At 41.8% G+C, this 19455-nt stretch overlaps 1 protein-coding gene across 3 annotated transcripts in view; it reads right to left on the bottom strand.

The window, feature by feature from the left end:
- arnt2 (aryl-hydrocarbon receptor nuclear translocator 2) overlaps nt 1-18779 on the bottom strand; it is a 64813-nt gene extending 46034 nt beyond the window's left edge. For 2 of the 3 annotated variants that reach the window (XM_030088816.1, XM_030088834.1), the window contains exons 1-2: nt 18673-18779; nt 2320-2431 (exon numbers count right to left, since the gene is read on the bottom strand). In XM_030088816.1, coding sequence (XP_029944676.1) covers nt 2320-2431; nt 18673-18736 — 176 coding nt within the window. In that variant the 5' untranslated portion in view covers nt 18737-18779. Of the gene's footprint in view, nt 1-2319; nt 2432-14869; nt 15237-18672 lie in introns of those variants that run through there. The other variant, XM_030088826.1, reaches the window with a different exon arrangement.
- Between the last annotated feature and the right edge of the window lie 676 nt (nt 18780-19455).

Genomic DNA, 19455 nt, shown 5'->3' with positions numbered 1-19455 from the left:
CATCTGAGTCCAATGACTCACGCTTCCGTTACATCTGGAGCTGGAACACATTGGCTCCTGTCATTCATGTGGATGTTTCTTTGATAAGTTAGAGCAACAGCCGCATGTTTCAGCAGAATGATCCACCCTGCCCCAAATCACAAGGTCTGATTAAAACAATGACCAGTTCAGGGCGTTGACAGGTCGCGAAACCTTCCAGATCCCAATCCAGCATGTTCAGGGAGCGGGAGCTGGATAAACTAGTTTCATCCTTGATTCACAACTTGAAGAATCTTCTGCTAACATCCTGGTACCCAGACCCTCGATCCCACTGGGGTCTGGATTCTTGATCTTACTACATCGTTTCTTAGTTCGTATAAATGGACTTCTTCGTTTTCCAAAACATAATCCGAAATCCCCAAATCTGTCACTTGAAACAGCATATAAACAGTTGCCTTAAGACACACACGATATAGGGCATATGATCATGATGCTACGGCTGTTCACTGTATAGCGGAGGTGGAAAAAAAAAAGAAAAAAAAGAAAAAAAAGAAAAGAAAATCACACTACGTAGTGAGCATGAGCTCCCAGGATGCTTTTTGCACCGCATGAGCTACACTGTCTGCATACGGAGGCCACAGAGATAATTGTTGCATAGCTGATGTTGCATTGAGATCTCTTTAAAGCCCGTCCAACACACACACACACACACATACAGACATACCCACACAAGTGCACTCACGGCCAGCTAAATAAGTAAAGCTAAAACAGTAGAGACGAGAGCAGTCCCAGCTGGGCCGCCGTGCCATGTTTATTTACCACACAGCCTATATCTAGGTCTGTATTATTTATTCATGTTTATGTAGGCCTATTGCCTGTGCATGGGTTAAATGTACTGGTCTGGGCCCTGAGGAGCAGCTTCACATTGCAGACACTGTATTTTTGCAGTGTGTCCTGAATCTTTACTGTTCCTTCTACACTGGTGCAGAAGCTGTAAATGTCTTCTGCATGTCAAATGCGGCTCCGTTCATAATGGACTTTTTTTGTTCATTTTGTTGAAGCGCTCCCTCCAAACTCAGACAATGAAGAAATTAAAAAAAAAAAGTATGCATGGCGATTGGTGTTCGCTAAGGATTGCTGAGATCACCCACAGGTGTCTTACTGATCATGCTTCTCATTTCACTGTGATTTCCAAGAATCAGCTGCAGAAGCAATCACAACGTGATGAAAACCTAACACACCCTTAAACAGTGAAAACGGGCATATTTTGTTGTGTTTTAGGTGTCCATTTGCACGACAGGAGTCATGAAAAAGCTGCATCTTCGTGTAAACAGAGGAAAACCCAACTTTTCTGAAATGCTTCTACTGTTCATGGCACAGTGTGAGTAGTAAGCAGTTCTTTTTTGATGTGTGAGTAGACAGAAAATAACAGTGACATGACTCCCAGGTCACATTCTTCTAGACTTGGCAGATTTCTATTGACAGTCACCGTAATAACAATCCAACTTGGCCATATGAACATCCGTGTTTTTGCCATCGTCAAATGTTCAGGGCGTACTGTTCAGTGTGCACATGCCACAAAAACAACCAACATCGCCAAGTTGTGGCCCGCCATGATAATTACACCTTTTTCAGTGTTTCTGTAATTGCCCTGGAAATAAACACTGTTTACAAAACATTGTCATGTAAATGCAAAACTTTTCTGAGAGGAAAACCCAAAAAACAATGTGTTTTCACCTGAGACGCCATTTCAAGAGGGCCTGAAGAAAGTCAGCGAGTGGAGCTACAATGTTACCAGAATAGAGAGTTGTTACCTTCATCAGTGGCTGAGAATATCCCAAAGGTCTCATATAATAACACCACCGGGAGGTGAAAACAAATATTCAAGTTTTCAGTCCAAACAAGTAATACTTGAAGCTAGAATAGGGAAAACAGTTGTGTCCTTTAAAAGTGAAGCAAGCATGTTGTAAGGAGAAGTTGTGTCTATTAACTCTTGTAGTCTAGATGGATAGCTCGATAGATAGATAGATAGATAGATAGAGAGATAGAGAGTTAGAGAGATAGAGAGATAGAGAGATAGCAAGATAGATAGCTCAATAGACAGATTCTCAGTCAATCTAGTTCAATTGTTTTCTTTCAATGTATTTCCCGTTTGTGGCCACTGTTTCTTCAGTGTCAGTTTTCATTAAAGTTGGAATCCCCATTCACAGTGCCTCATGCGTGGCAATTTATTTCTGCCCCGAAGTTCAAATGTTCCATTAAACCGTTGGGAAAACTGAACGGAGAGCTTAAAGAACTCTACTGAACCGTGTCCTTTACACTGGCGCTGGAGATACTCACCCTCCTGATCTCCTCTTGCCCCCACGGCCTGCCACGGCGCCTCCCATCCTCACCTGGCCGGACCCGACTGCCCCCGGCATCGCTACCGTCCCCGGCAACTCGCTGCCCATTTCTGGAAGGTACAGCAGAAGAAGAGGAGCATGAGCACACGTACGTCCAAGGGCAGATTTACACCACGTCTGGCGGGGTTTTCACACTGGAAAAAGAAAGACTGTTTTATTGGATGTATTGGATGAGCTGATGTACTTAAACGATTTAATTATCAATTGTTCGATGTCGTTCTCAGACGACAAACAACAGAAACACTTTTTAACACAAAACTTGGTCGAAGCTTGATGTCAAAGCTCAAGCTGAAGGGCTGAATCCCCGCTCTTCTGGCAGCCTGCTTCCATTCAACACATGTAACCTGCAGAAACAGGGATCTTTACTTCAACACGAACCACACCGCTCTCCTGCAACCACCAGCCTGGATGCTCGCTCAGTTACGGACTGAAAATACTTCACTTCAAGAGATTTGATTCAACAACGACAAGTAACGTGCATGCAGCCTCCAGTGTCCACCACAGCTCATTCTGTTTGCCTTACCGTGCAACTTTCCAGTGTCTTCACTCACTCACTCAGTCATTCAGGCAGACGCAATGGATATGCCAAACAAACCCTCCAGTACGCCCCAGTGCACCAAGTAACACAGTTAATATTTGATACAGTGTGCCTTCCCCCCTCCACGCCGCTGCTTCCAGAGGAACACACACACACACTGACAATGCCGTCCGAGCAGCAGCTTTCCATCATTCATTCATGAAGCCGCTCTGGGTAACACACGGCTCTAAACTAGCGTAATCTGATGAAGAGAGTGCTTCATCTGACAATCAGCGGCGTCGCTGGGCCAGGCGACAGCGCTGTGTGTGCACACACACAAACACATGTTCATACAAGTTTACCAGTGAGGACGGCTCATTTGCACCATCACGACGAGGCGCTGAAAGCTTTAACACACCCGGAACAACAGCCCCAAAGCAGAAGGTCAACAGGTCTCCAAGCATTCGTCCTCAGAACGATCTTTCTAACTGGAGGTGAAACATTTCACAAAGCTCACCAATCAGGATGCGATGTCCGCAATATGATTTATTTCACAATATATTTTCCCCTCGACAAAATTTTCCAGACAACTCACGACTCAATCTTTTAATTATTTCTGAAATCCAATACTGCATTTTCTCATCTTCTTTACTACACCGTATCAAAATCAACTTTTTTTTATTCCTGATGTAAGTAAAGTAAAGTAACTGACTACAAGGCACCAACTAAGGCATATTTACTTTTCTCTCAAAAAGAATAACTTCAAATATCTTTTGTCTTGACAACATAAGATAAATTAACTGAATTTTAAGACAAATTAAATAGAATAAACCATGACAAAAATCTCTTCAATAAACAATCTAAGGCCGTCGTCTGCACCGATCGTCTCCGCTGTACCTCAATTTCTGCAGAATTACACCAATGCTGACCAGAACTACTACTCATACAACCACAGCACACACTGCACGTTTTAACCGTGTTTTAACGTTTTAACGTTTAACATTTTAACATTGTACTACTGTAATTTCATTGTATTGCTACACGTCATTGATGATTGTTCCTCTTGTAGCCTGTGTACTCTGTGTTTATATAAGAATTGTATGTAGATAGAAGAACCTGTCTGTCCTATCTCCTTCTCTTTCTGTCTCCTCACCCCAACCGGAACAGCAGAAAGCCGCCACCTCTGAGCCTGGTTCTGCAAAGGTTTCTTCCTGTTGAAAGGGAGTTTTTCCTTTCCACAGTCGCTTATGCTTGTTCATGTGGATCTGTTGGGTTTTCTCTGTAAAAGCGTCTAGAAAGAACCATGTTATATTTGGCACTTCAAAAATAAAGCTGAATTGAATTTAACCATGAAAACATGCTTCAAATACACTCTCTTTTTATTTCACAGAAGTCACAACAAGAAACTAACTTTTTTGATCGTTTGGCTGTATAATGAATAAACATGGAACATCTGACTGCTCCATGTCCCTTTTTCCAAGATAATTTAAACATATCTAGTTCATCTCACCTGTGACTGGATGACTCTACCACAGAAGTAAAAACATGGAACACTGGAAATACATGTATGTTGGTACAAACCTCTATTTCTTTGCCTCTTCATAGTTTTATCTAGAAAGCATACATAGGTTATGTACAATTCGTTCAAAATTGTGATTTAAAGAAGTAACAAATGTTGGCCACGAGAGGACGGGAATCAAAGGACTGAATCAGATTAACTATGTTTAACATCAACAGGTCAAGCAGTGCTGACAATCAACCATCAATATCACTGAAGGAGAGTCGATAATCACCGCAGAGCTTGCAGTTTTGTTTTTGAGATGTGTCTGGCTTTACATTCAGAGGAGATCTTAACCTACATCAAACACTGTCAGTGGGATTTCATAAGATTTCATGACGGTTTCCTCTAAAACTGCACCACATCAAAGGGACTAAATCAGACAGGAATGTCAATTAAAGTAAAGAACCATCCCACTTACATTCTCACAAAGTAACGAGCTCTATAAACAGCATCAAGGTGGGATCAGCAGGTGACAGTAAAGAGAAGCTCACTTTAATGAAGATATTTTAAAAATCCTGGCCTGCACACAGCTCAGCTGCTACCAGCTGACTCATCTGTCTGACAGATAGTTGCTCCACACAAAACACTTAAACACACTCTATATAGTTCACTTTGAAGGTGATTCGCTTCATGAAAACCCCCCTGAGGTATATGTCAATGTGTTATTAATATTGTGATCAATAAATCTTCTGTAACTCTGTGCTGAACTTGGCCCAAATGCACCAATCATAATCGACACAAATACTCTGAACCAATAGTGAACTGGCTCCAAGGTCAAATCGTGGATGGCTGGTAATTCAAGCAGCAAACTAAAGAAAATAAAAATTAGCTATAACCTGTATGACTTCAATTAACTGGCATTTATCTGTTAGAAAATGTTGATCATTTTTAACCTTGATAGTAATCCCCCCAAAACACACACACAGACACAAAAACACCCACATTCATATAAGTATTCTATTCAGGAAAGCAATAAATCACGGATCTTGTGGAGTCGACACTTTCCAGACACACACATAGACACTGGGTCATGGACGAGCTGGATTGATGAGGAGGTAGATCAATCACCAAGACACAACACTGATGGGTCCGCGGGTAGACAGCCGGGTACTTAGATTGATTAATGGATCAGTATTGCTGTACATTGAGCAAACATCTGTCAGCAGATCAGGAAATACATTTGTAGGTATTTAGGTTGATGGATAGACTGGTAAGTAGGAAGCTCTGCAGGCAAGAGGATCGGAGGAATGGATCGGAGATCAGTAGATTGGAAGATCAACTGATGGATAAGTACATCGATATATCGGTGATAGAATTACAGGTAGGAATATCGACCGATAGATGGATTAATTGGGTACTCAGTAGGTAGACTAATGTGAGTTAGTGCAATGCAGAATTAAAGAGTAATAAAGAATTCTTTTTTTCTGTATTCATTCAGTCAAAGAAATGTACATCCTTCTTTTGATTGGAAGTTTCATCCAATTTGCAATATTCCTCTGGACAACTAAAGTTTATTAGCCAACAATCTGAGCAGGGTCTGCACTAAAATACACCTTTTTGTGACGTGCACGAGTTTTTCTCCCACACCATTTTAATGAATCAATCAAAAACAGGGAATTATATCTGATTGGCTTTAGGGGTGTCCCGATCCGATATTGATATCAGATATCGGTCCGATATCAGCCAAAAAACGAGTATCGGATTTTATCGGATTGAGTCTAAAATCTCCGATATAAGCGCCCCGTTAAGCTGTCCATTTTCTGCTCCAGCACTTCTATCCAGAGGTGACTCTGGTTCACATTCTCAAACAGTAGGAGGCAGTAATGCACCTTAACGTTGGTGCCGTCTGCTACAAATGCCAAAGAAGAAGAGCACCCGGATCCAGCCAATAGAACGTCTCTGATCCAGCATGCAGAGCCCACGTGATCACAACACCACCGCCTCTGTTTGTGCTGTACTGTAGGAGCAGGATGTCGCCATGTGGCAGTATTTTACCGTAAACTAGGACAGAGACGCTGCAGCTGAGTGCAGCGCTTGTCATGTACAAGTTTCCCGTGGTGGCAGAGAATCCAGAACGTTTAATACGACCAACCTCATTGCACGTTTGAAGCATGTTCTCTTTTTAGTGAAGACTAAGAGACAGTCAGTGAACCTGGAGCTGTGAACTATGAAGTTTGAGCAGTTGGACAGTGGACAGTATTGTGTTGTTTTTGTTGTTTTCATCCTCGCCTTCAGTAGTTCCACCATTTACTGACAGTAAAAAATAACTGAAGAGGACTGGAATTGTTTGCACTTTAAAAGTATAATTTGGTTTTATTGGAGTTATTTAGGCTATTTTTCAGCATATTCTAATGTATTTATTTTCTTATTTTATTCAACTGTAGAGCACTGCAGATATTACGTTGAAGGTTAAAATTTTTGGAACCAATCAGTTAATAATAAATGGGTCAGTTTTTCTCATACCTACTGTTGCTGACTGTTGTTCTCTCTGTAACATCACTTGATCAAGCCTTTTCCAACATTCCACATTAAAAAATAAGTAATAAAGTATGTATGATTCGCACTGATATCGTATCGGACCAATACCGGTAAACTCAAGGTCGCAATATCGGTATCGTAACGGAAGTAAAAAAGTTGTATTGGGACATCCCTAATTGGCTTCATGTGGACATCCCAGCAGAAAATAACCCAATCAACAACATTAGCTTTTAGACTGGGAATACCCTGGTGGATCCAGTTGTCGTTTGGTTTTCACCAAGTCTTTAAGGAGAAATCTCCTGCTTCAGCTACCAAGAGGCGACATTATGAGCGTCCAGCCAACTGTGTGAAAGTGAACACAAACCAAATATTAACTCCAAGAGCAGGAGACCCGGTGATAATGTGCCACAAGGAAGCTCATTTCACTTTATAATTTCACGCCGCGCTGCTGTAAATCAGTGGCTAAAGTTTCTTTTCTGTCACACATTAAAGCACAGATAAGTGTGTGTCAGTGGAGAAGTGGAGAGATTGTGCAGTACTTTACATGCATGGAAGAATTCCAGCCTTTATGTGTTGCACAGTTTTTTAAGGGACACAGAGTTATTCTATCAGAAGGCTGTTTAAACTCAGTCACATATGCATCTGCAGACTGCAAAAAGCTAAAAAGCCCCCGGGTCAAATGCATTAATGAGTCTGCTTGGAGACCAGAGGAAACGTTAGCATACCTTCCCTACTGCCATCACCACTTCTTTCAAAACACAGTCGCTTCTATTTGCTCTCTCTCTCTCTCTCTCTCTCTCTCTCTCTCTCTCTCTCTCTCTCTCTCTCTCTCTCATGCAAAACTTCTGCAATGTTTGTCAAACAGCCTGGGGATATTAAGCGGCTATTCAAAGAGAGCACTCATTACACACTATTCAATGTATTTGAGCATCATCAGTATTTAAAAAAATAAAAAACTCATCAACTGCAAACCAACTAGATAGTCAACAAAATGGAATGAAAGAAGTGTTTGTCTCCCAGAAATGTAATTACACACCCCAGAAACCGAGACGACAAGTGTTACTGAGGGCAGTGGGGGCCTGGAGGCTGGAGAAGCAGACGGGGATAAGAAGCTCACAAGTTTGATGACCACAGAGGACAGGTCACCACTGCTGATCCTTCACCTAGTATGGCTGACCAATGCATCCCACACACAGGGTGGGTGAATTTCGAAAAGGGAATTTCCCTCAGGGGATTAATGAAGCTAGTTTAGTTGAGGTTTTTAGTTGCTGACTTGTCTGCTTACTTAAATATAAAATATATATAATAAAATACAATCATAACTTCATTCTATCAATGGGTATCGAGGGTAAGTAAGAGAATGAAACTTGCAGCTAACCAATGATCCCTAGCCCGACCGGTTTTTTAATTTAAATTCCAATGAATCTGTCGGCAGTTCATGAACAAAACAGGGATTGAATATTAAACCAAAAAGTCTGGAGGTCTTGGAAATTACTGACTAAAAAAAAACAACATTTGACAGAAGGATTGGAGAATTTAGTTTGAAGACAAACTACAAGCGTCAGTGACTCTTTAAGGAGGAGTCAACACAGTTCAGCTGAACCCAACTCACCCGACCCAGTAATCTGAATAACCACAGAATCTCTTGTCACGTATCATGTTTTAAAATCAGTCTAGATGTTGGAAATATTCAGCCAACTGGAACGGAGTGTTGACAACTTTAACAGGTTTTACAGTTTATCTACAGTCACTTTTATTCTGGACATACTAAATCCATTTTATTAATATAAATTTGGGAATGTTTTCTTATTCCACACTGGGTTACAACTTCCTCCAGCTCATCCCATGGGATGCCTGAACTACCTCTCCGGGGTTCTCTCAGTGTCAGGAGAATCCCTTCCTGGGTCGTGGAGCTGACGGCTTGCTTGGTCTAAAGAACACGAGCTTTGCTATCAATAGCACTCAAGTGTTTATTACTCAGGTGTAGGGATGGGTACCTTTCACATCTGAATCGATACGATACCGATACTCGGTACCTGCGAATCGATACCGGTATTTTTCGGTACCTGTTTTCGATACTTTTTTTTTTTTGGGGGGGGTGGGGGGGAGGGTATGCATTTGGTAATTAAAGTTATTTTGTATATTTAAAAAAAATAGTCAAAACTTCAGAATTTTAAACATTTATGCTTCAATAACATCAACTGAAATAACTCCAACATAGAACTTGAGAAAAATGTGTGTGGGGATAAAGTAAATAATTTAAATAAATAACAATAATAAATAACATAATAAGAATAGACTCAAAATAAATAGCTGTAAGAAATGTTTCACATTTGCACCTGCTGCCCATACAGTAACAAACAACTTTCAAAATAAATAACTGTATAAAATGTTTCACATTAGCAGCACCAGGCACCTCTACAGTAAACAAACACTGAAAGGTATACTGGAGGATCTGAATTGTATGGTTCCAACTCGTGATTGGGCAGTCATAATGCCAATCAAAAGCCACGTGGGACCGCTTTTGGGTGTGACATATCATGTCCAGTCGCGCTCTTGTTTCGAGCTGCGCATGCGCAGAGCATTGTTTAGGAAGTGACATGCAGCGGGAGCGACCATCGCAGAAGCCGCAGAAGCGGCTTGTTCCTCCCGCGAACAACTCCGAACAGGGGCGGGGTGGCCATCGGGAGGTTTCCCGAACGGCCGGTGTGTTCCAGGCCAGTGGGGTCTATTCCGGCCGGCAGCCACGAGCGGTCGCGCCCCCCCCCCCCGCCCCCCCCCCCCCCCCCCCCGCCCGCTCTCACGGCCCGTGTGTGTGTCCGCTCTCCCGGTATATTATATATTCGCTCCCGGTCTGCGAGTCAAAATACTCCGAAGATTTTGGACCCATGTAACCGCGTCGCCGTGTCCTCCGCTCTTGCCGATGCATAATGTCAAGGTGCGTTCAGGGTCAAAAAAAAAAAGAAAAAGGTGCGTTCAGGTACCGAAATGTGGTACCGACGGATTTCACGTGAATCGATACTCGGTACTTCAGCGGGAATTCGGTCGGTACCAAAAAATTACCGAAATTCGGTACCCATCCCTACTCAGGTGGTTAGTTCTCCAGGGAATCTGCATCACTTTTCTAAAACACACTTTACACATATCTCACAACGTTACAAGCATACAACTAACTATTAATCAAGGTTTTGAATTTTACTCATCAAGGCATGAAAACCAAAAAGCTTTTCCACAACCTGGACTCCATCAGCGCATTGAATCAAGTCACAAGCATCAGTATTCAGCATTTCCCTGTGGTTAGAAAATACAGAAACACACTAAAATTGGTCTTTTGCATCAAATTAACATGGCACGAGTGCGGGATGGAAGGACCCACGCACAGGCAGCCAGATGGAGTTCACACTCATCTGCAGGAAAACCAGGATGCAGGAACACAGGATGAGCTGAGCAGAGCTGAAGCAGGCCAGGACACACACACAGGACACACACACAGCACGTGGACAGACCCACAAAGAGCCGACACGACACACCAGGGGAGCAAGACTTCTATAGGGGCAGACACAGGTGTGGCACATTAGGAGGTAACAAGGCAGGAGATCATGAAGGCAGGTGACTTGACAGGAGAACATGAGGGCAGACAAATACAAAGCAGGGCCCGAGCGCCCCCACATGGCCGCAGGCACAGGGCGTGACATAACAAGAAAAACAAACAGGATCAGGCTGCAGTTTTAAAAAAATCTGAGAAAATCAATGAACAGAACTTCAAAGAACAATGACTCTGCAAAACCATTCAGTAAAATGAATTTGTAATTTTTTCTTTCATTAAATTTTGGAAATGTCATGAGGTTACAGCTTCGAGCACTTGATGATGACAAAGCGTGTGTTGATTGTAGAATGTGTTTCAGCAAATGAAAACAACAAAATAAGATGAATAACGGTCGTCTTTCAGCGGGTTGCTTCCCCGGTCAGCACAGGAAATCATAATCCACGTCAGAAACACTGAAAAGCCCGGCAGTTAGCATGTAGATGGTTTGTTTTCATAATGAAACCACACACACGCAGGGAACACAGGCCACCATTGTTGTTATTGTCTATCTACTCAAGCATGTGGACAAGAATTATTTACAGTGGCAGCATTTCAGAAAAGGTGCATTTCCCTCCGTTTTTATGGAGACGAGGTGTTTTCAAAAAGTTGGCCAATGAAAGTTTTCCGTTTTTCCCTGTAAACACGGTTTTGTAAACGGGGCCTTCGTGGGAACAAAGCTTTAAAAAAACCAGGGGGTTTGGGGGAAGTGGAACATTCACATCAGCACAGTGTATATAACTATAAATATACTCGATGTATCAGCAATATCTTAGGTGAAGAAAACATTCACCAAGCCTGGCATTCAACAATAACGACGACTTGAAACGAAGCGGAGGCGGCATGAGAGCAGGAACAGAAAACCCACATGCGGATGAGAGTGTGTTCCATGTTTCTGTGTCTGTGTGTGTCATCCCAGATATCATGGGCCGTCTCGTTCAACGGGCTGAAACCAATCAATATGTGAATGAAAATTTTGTCATAAAAATGATTTGAAAGAATAAATCAATAGCGATGAGTAACAAGATCAATGTGGAATCATTTAATGTTATTTGATAAACGGCTCTGTTGGACGTAATGTCAGCTTTAAATAACGCTGGAGTCTAACAGAAGGCAGAAGCAGTGCGAGGATGTCATTTCTCTGCTTTTTGTTTCTGTTAATGCCGTGCGGTCTGCTTCATGACCAGCCCTGATTCATCCCTGCGCTCGCTGACACGCAACCCTCATTAGATCATTTCACTCGTCATGCTCTTACACCAATTGGATCTGGGTGAGAGCCAGCTGGAGTTAATCCGGCAGTGACACAGCGTTCCCACATCCCCGGGGTGATCTATCTGTCCGAGGCCGTCCTCCCTGGAGGTGCAGCCACGCACAGGGCGAGCAGGTGATTCCCATCATACATCAGGAAGCTAACTTTTATTTATCCTGCTCCCACTGCGGCAGCGCAACCGGCAGCGGCAGCAGGCTTGACTTAACTGGAACTCGAAGCTGCACGTATCTCCCCGAACATCTGAGAGGATCAGTGCATCACAACATGCAACAATTAAAGCATGTGCACAGCCTGGAGCGGCCGCATCTGCACTGCCTGGGACACTTCTTCAGCCAAGAGGAAGAGGAAGGACTGGGTTCTGTCTCGTCTCGACGCTCTTCTATTATCTGACGGGATATTCATTGTTCATTCTAACAGCACCTCATTTCAACACTCTGCATGCAGCTATAGCGCTAATAACAAGCAATTCTTTATTTATATTCTCTTTTCATTTACATCGTCAATGAAGTGACAGAGCGTGAGGTAGAATACGGTTGACCTGTTACAGATGGAGATCTCAGATTCTCCCTCTCCACCCCCCCTTCTCTCTCAAGAATAATTACTTGGCCACTCTTTGGTGTTATTTATTGCCACAGTGTGTTTTCTGCAATTACCTCCACTGTAATTCACAGCCATGACGGTTTGGCTCGAGCCACATTAAAAAAGCAGCCGGTGAAGCCTGCAGAATTATCAACACTGTAATTACAATTAAGGTGAAATTAACTTAGCTGAAATATGACTCGGCGAAGGAATCTGAATCCAATTGTAACGGTGGCTCAAGCTGCTTGTTACTTTAATTTGTAGATTGAAAAGAGCAGTGTGTAGTGATGGATGTGATTATTGTCTAACGAAACTCTCATTAGCAGAACTGATTGGACTGTGAGCGTAGTGGGGAATAAGTGAAATTATAAGATTACAAACAACACAAGAATAACTGGATGAAGGATATGCAGATGATCAAATGAGAAGTTTCTGACTAACCACACCAGAGTTATTCTTTCAGACATTTCCAACATGTTCGGCGACAAACCAATTTAAAATCCAACTTTAACCAAAAACTACTACTCCTACTACTTCATGATCCCACATTGGGGACCTTCTGGTCTAAAACAGCCTCAAATCATCAGAAAGTTGAAAATTTATCTACAAAAGTCAAGCAGCTGCGTGATCACTCTCTTGCGGCGTTTTCTGTTCGGCTCTAATCGGCGGCGCCATGAACAGCAATTAATGACTGTGAAACGCAGAATGTAATGCACTACATCGAAAATTTGTTTAAAACTCATATCGCCGTTATTGAATAAAAATATACCGCGGTATATATTGCTATCGAAATTTTCTCCAGTCCTACTCGAAACCCGTTTAAGCAACGTTTTCAAGTGAAAACTGAAAACTTTCATTGCGTTTTGAGTGTCCGTTCACACAACCGCAGAGCACGGAGCCGCTGAAAATGTCTCCCAAGGTGGAACTTTAGAAAAATGTTCTGCTTTTTTGAAAAGAAAACACGGCAGTTGTTGTGTTAACAGAGTCTCAGAGTGCAGCTCAACAACGCTCTGCATCATGGCTGCCAAGCTCATCATGGTTCAGGACCCTCATACTGGTAAATTTGAGGAGTCAAAAGGCCAGAAAAATTCAATGCTTAATTATTAACTCATGAATAGGACGACTTTGTGCTCTTTGTTTTGATATGAATATAGATTATAAAAATGTCAACATTTAATCAACTTAATCAACTCAAGTTGAGTTTTCAAAATAATAAGACAGCCATCCTTCACTTCAGCCTCAGTCACTCAGACATAGAGGCATTTTTACGCATTAAACTCTGAATAAAACTATCCGATCTGCATCGACTCGTTTCAAAACAGTAGTTACTTTTATCGAACCATTAAGTATATCAGTTACTTTCATGTTAGATCAGTTAACTTGAGGGTCAGAATTGACCTTTAAGCAACCGAGTTTTGTCCCGTACATTGAACTTGTAGCATCTATGCTCTGAAACTTCACAAATATGTTACACATATATTACACAAACAGATAGTTAGATGCTTTCATGTTGATGTGTGTCTGCATGTTACACAACTAAGCTGTTTTACCAAACCAGTTCACACCAAACACACTCATGATGATCCACAAAGACATCACAATAATAACAAATGCACAAAACACAGACTAGATAATTACACCCCTGATTCCAGAGTCATAACATATTCCAGGCTGTGATGAAATATTTAGTGGTTTTCTTGCACATCATGTCAGATTTGTTGTAATTTATGTAGGATTGAGTTATAACTTTTTAAAAAGGTAGTTTGCATATTTTTCGACAATGTAACGGCAGTGTCGTGTCTCCTTGAAGTTCTCCTTTGATTTTATGCGTGGATGATCACTTTCACTCTGGCTTGATGCCAGATTGCACACGGACTTTGAAGGGAGCCTGAATTATCCAAGTTGCGTTCAATGTCAATAAAACCCTGCTTGCACCGGCTGGTTTTTTCCAATACTTTCTCCTCTCTGCTATTAAAACCGGTGCACATCATCGAAATAATAATAATAATAAAAACAATCTGTACCATCAACAATCAACAGGCCAGAGGAAAGAAAAACACAATAACGCAACAATAGCATGTAAACAAATGCTAGCACACAACACACGATGTAGGGCAGCGGTATGCAAAATAACCTTTTGTATCGCGGAGTGAGGGAAGGAAAACGGCCGGGGCGAAGCGAACGCACCGCGCTAGCTGCACAGACACAAAAATACCACAACAAAGACGCAGAAAACACACAAATCACGCAACATTTGTCCCGTTTAGCTTCCCGAGTGAGCCGCGGAGCGGCGGAGAACCGCCGCGGCGTGAATGTCGGGGAATCGGTGGGGGGAAGGGAGGGGGATGGATGCTGGATGGAGCCAGGCTTCGGCGGCCTGTTCTCCGGGAACAGCCGAAACAAAACCCCGCTTCGCTCTCCACGTCGCCCCGCTCGCGGACGGGAAAGGAAATCAAATAAAGCCCTCCGACCCGCACCGACACGCTCCGCACACACTTACCGGACGGGTTGACCGCAGCGGGAGTTGCCATGTTTCCTCAGCAGGGTTTAAAAAAAAAAAAAAAAAGAAAGAAAACGGCGGCGATGGAGATGACGCACAATACGGCCGGAGAGCCCCCGTGAGAGACCGTCTAAACTCCGCGGATTTGGCACGCGAGGCTCGGTCCTGCCTCCAACCTCACATCCGTTAGCGCGAGGAAGAAGGGGGGGAGAGAAAACGGCGTGGATGCGATCGAGCCACAATAAATAAATAAATTAACCGTGTCTGTGCAGAAGTGCGCCGACAGATGGGATTATAATCTGTATCTTTAATGAAGGAAAAAAAATCTGAAAGAGCAGACTTAATAAAATGCAAGATGTCTGAATGGTAACACCGCGAGATTTTAGGGCTGCTTGAATAAATTAAATGTTATACAGTGGGACTGGTGGGCAGATGAGAGCTTTGGATGGAGAGTTAAGCTGTGTTTGAGTGTGTTTGTGTGCGCATTTGCGTTTTCACTATGCATATATTCTGCAAAATGACCTTTGGCAGGATGCATGTGCAGCATGCAACCTTCAAAAACTCTGTCTGCACCATGCATGCGTCCTGCAAAATATTTTACTGAATGATGCATGTGCATTCATGCAAGGATTCCTCTGAAAGTGTTTCTGCAAAATGCACACCTTCTTCAAAAAGTCTTTGTGCACCATGAATGAAGGAACATGCATGAAATGCACATGCATGAATCTTTCAGAATGACTTGTTGAAGGGTTCATGTGCAGGATGCAACCAGTTCCTCCCTCTCTCTCTCTCTCTCTCTCTCTCTCTCTCTCTCTCTAAAATTAACTTTCCATCTTTTTGTACCTTTTGACCTTTGAATGTATAAATTTACTTTCACCAGGGCAGGGCTAGGGCATCTTGGTTAAAGGGCCACATCCATGAAAAATGTGAATATCCAGTGAGCCAAATCAGTAAAGTATAGGACTATGAAGTAATAAATCTGACATATATACATATATGCATAAAAATCTCAACATTTAACTAAACATATTTTATTTTCAAAAAATGAAAGGATTGAACTTTCAAAAGAATAATCTTTCAATTCAGCACGAGTAATTCAGATTACAGGGATGTGTTATGGAACAAACTCTTACTTCAAAAAGTTCAGTCTTCATAGACTAACGTCCAAATATTTTCTGGGACAAGTATGTAAAGTTTATTTATAAAGTGCTTTTCGTAGATAAAATCACAAAGTGCTGTACATATCAAGGTAAAAGACATCCATACCGTTATACATATCACAGATTTTAACTCTTGAATGTTCAGCCAAAAGCTTCTCTAAATAAAAGAGTCTTCAAGTCCTTTTTGAAAGAGTCCACAGACGCGGCCATTCGGAGAGACAAGGGCAAGTGGTTCCAGAGTCTGGGGGCAGCAGCCTGAAAGGATCGGTCTCCCGGGGTTTTAAACCGTCTCTTTGGGACATTTAGGAGTTTCTGGCCTGAAGACCGAAGGGTTTGTTGTGGGGAGTCGGGGCACAGGAAGTCCATAGTGAACTGGGAGGCCTCACCACCTAATGATTAAATATGTAGGATACTTTGTCATTTCCTTATCTCGAGAGGCAGAATGAACCTGTTCATAACCTAGTTTAGCCTCACATGGTGCACTGTGCAAGCATCCTGCCAAAAGTCTCCCTGCATCATGTGTGCATCCTTCACAAAAAGACAAAGACTCTGCAGGATGTGACCAAAAGTTTGAGTTTATCCATTTTAAATCAACTGTAAAGACACAGTACTTCTGCATCAACTACAGCAGCTTGCAAATTGCTGGATATTTAGGCTAAATGTGAAACAGCATTAGTGTTAGAAAGGGCTAAAAATAGTTTTCCCGAACAGGTAAATTTGTGTAATATACTGTAAGAAAGTGTTGTGCAAGTGTGGTTTGTCAGAAATGAAGTTTTTCAGAATGATATGGATGATCAAGTTAAAAAGCCAAATCACAAAATGGCAGCAGATGATACGAAAAGATGTTCAAAGGTGTTCAATGGTCTAAAGATGTTCAAGATACACACACAAAGCAACAACGTTATTAACTTCAGTGACTCAGTAAATGTTCTAAACCACATAACCATCAAGCCAGTTCAAATAAACTGAAAAAATACAACATTTAAGGGGTTCAATGATAAAAACAAACCTTACAGCAAGAAGCAGATACATGCAATTGCTTCTAATGCATTAAAAAAACTCCTGAATTTAAAGAGCTTGCAGGTTGCAAACCAGTTAACATTCGTCTTTCTAGGAGCCTATGTTAATTATGTTTCTAACTGTTATTTTCTGTCCTTTGATAAATGGTTTATTTCTCTAAAGCTATCTTTTTTTTCTTTTTAGTCAATGTCAGTGTTTGCTCACAAAGGATTTGCTGTTTTGTTTTTTCTTAAGATTATTGTGTGGCCATTGAATGAATAAAAATGAGTTTAATCAAATTAAATTGAAGCGTTTCTCAGTAAGAACGAGTCCATTTTTCAGTTTTTACTCCCCTGGCTGACGTCTGTGTCAGTAAGCTCAAACAAATGGATTCGGGAATGTGCAGCGCACATGAACTTAATTTAAACAGAACACTTAATTCTCTGCCACAACTTTATTTTCGTGAGCTTCGGGCTATTTAGAAGGGAGGGGACGGAGGGGCTGTTTCCAGAAACAGATTGGGGGACAGTTGTTGATGAGGTAATTCTGGCGTCCGCAGGACTGAGTCAAAATAAAATCTACAGTCTGTTGATGGGAATGAAAAGAACACGTCACCCAGAGGAGCCGGGTGTTTTAATAGCTTCGATAGCACAGTGAGGCTTAAAGCCACAGCGGGACGATTCATCACAGACCTGGCAGTTTGATCAGCTCATTAATGACTTGGAGGGAGTGAAACTTAAGATAAGGTCCAAACACGCCTTTCAATGCAGATTTGTTTTACTGAGATACTGAAACGGAGTTTCAAACTCATGACATAAACTAGTACTGACATACAACTCGGAAACTCCACAAACCACATGCCCTGCTGCTCATCCCACAAATGCATAATTCTTACAAATGTGTTTTTTTCCAACAGAATATAGTTTATTCCCAAGAAGCATTGTCAAAGCCAAGAAATAATCTACTATGCGTCCAACAAGGACATGCTGTGTACACAACTGAATCAATAAAACCAATCACACCACAGTAAATGTGTGTACTTTAGTAATGACATTTGTTTTAACATCTGTTACATCCCACCAGAAAAAGTTTCTGAATATAACAGATCCGTCATGTTCCTCACTGTTTTTTAGAAGAGGAAATGAATGTTTATGCCACATTGCTCATATTAAGCTTTTTTTTTAACCTCAAGCATTAGACTTGGCAGTCTCATCAAGCTGAAATGGTCCTTTCATACTAAAATAAATTGAACTGAAAATATACAAATGAAAAAGTAATGATCTGTCCAGAGAGAAATTGCAGCAATACCTCTTATTATTCTGCTACAATTTAATTGCTTTCAAGGGGGTAAAAAAAAGAAAGAAAAGAAAAACAGCATTAAAAGCTGAATTTGTTATCTTATTACAATGTGGGGAGTAAAATGCAGAAAATGATTATTTCAGTGTCAGACAAAAGAACAAAGCTTGAAGTTTCTGACTATGAGAAAAGGAAAATATCCAAACAGAACAGACACATCGGGAACACATTGCCTTTATCTTAGCATGAACAGATCCAGAGTGTTTGCTCTGATCTGAACTGAACCTCGTCCAGCAACCATATTCAGCAGCTGAGAACCAGTAATTTGACGCGGTGTCTTTTATTTACCTGTAACAGCAGCTGAAACCTCGTGCAGCACACTTCTACTCCCTCTACGGCCGTGCCCACTCATTCACTCTCCGCACACAACAGGACAAATTTGCACAACGCAGGAGTGAAGTTTAACTAGAACACACTCCTTCTGCACCTGATATCTGCTGAAATGATGTCAACACTTGAACTGCTTACCCTGTACACACTCCCTCATATGTTTTCCCACATGGAGACCTTTTCATTTCAGCTTCCAGACGGTGGAGAGGACACAGAGGAGACTTTATCTCTCTCTCTCTCTCTCTCTCTCTAACGTCTTTTATCTTACAAAGCAAGTTGGGAGGCAAAACACTTGACTCAGCTTGACTCATTATTTCGACTGTAACTGCATCTGAAGCAAAGCAGAGCTTTACACCCCCTGTAGCACACTTCAGTCTTTAGACTACTCTCCATATTACTGGTTCCTTGAAGAAAGGTATTGTGGTGAAGGCAGACTGTGGATCATCTCTCCAGTCATTGTTCATCCTCAAAGATTAAAAAGAAGCTGATTTCCACCAACGTACTAATGAAGGATACTTTCAGTTCAGTTCAGTGGTATTAATACAGTGACAAACAAATGTGATTTCAAGGTACTTTTACAAAGAAAAAAACAACAATTCCACATGAGCGAGCAGAGGAGTCATTGGAAAGAAAAAAAACCCAGTGAACAGTAAGAAACCCGCAGAACCAGACTCAGAGGAGACTTTCTGCTGTTTTCAGTTGGGGTTAGTGGATAGAAGGAGAGGGAAGGAAAGGACAGAC

Source organism: Salarias fasciatus, chromosome 1, assembly GCF_902148845.1.
Source record: "Salarias fasciatus chromosome 1, fSalaFa1.1, whole genome shotgun sequence".
In the NCBI taxonomy this organism is placed as follows: domain Eukaryota; kingdom Metazoa; phylum Chordata; class Actinopteri; order Blenniiformes; family Blenniidae; genus Salarias; species Salarias fasciatus.
The sequence above is the reverse complement of the archived record's forward strand: the minus strand, read 5'-3'. Positions and strand labels throughout refer to the sequence as shown.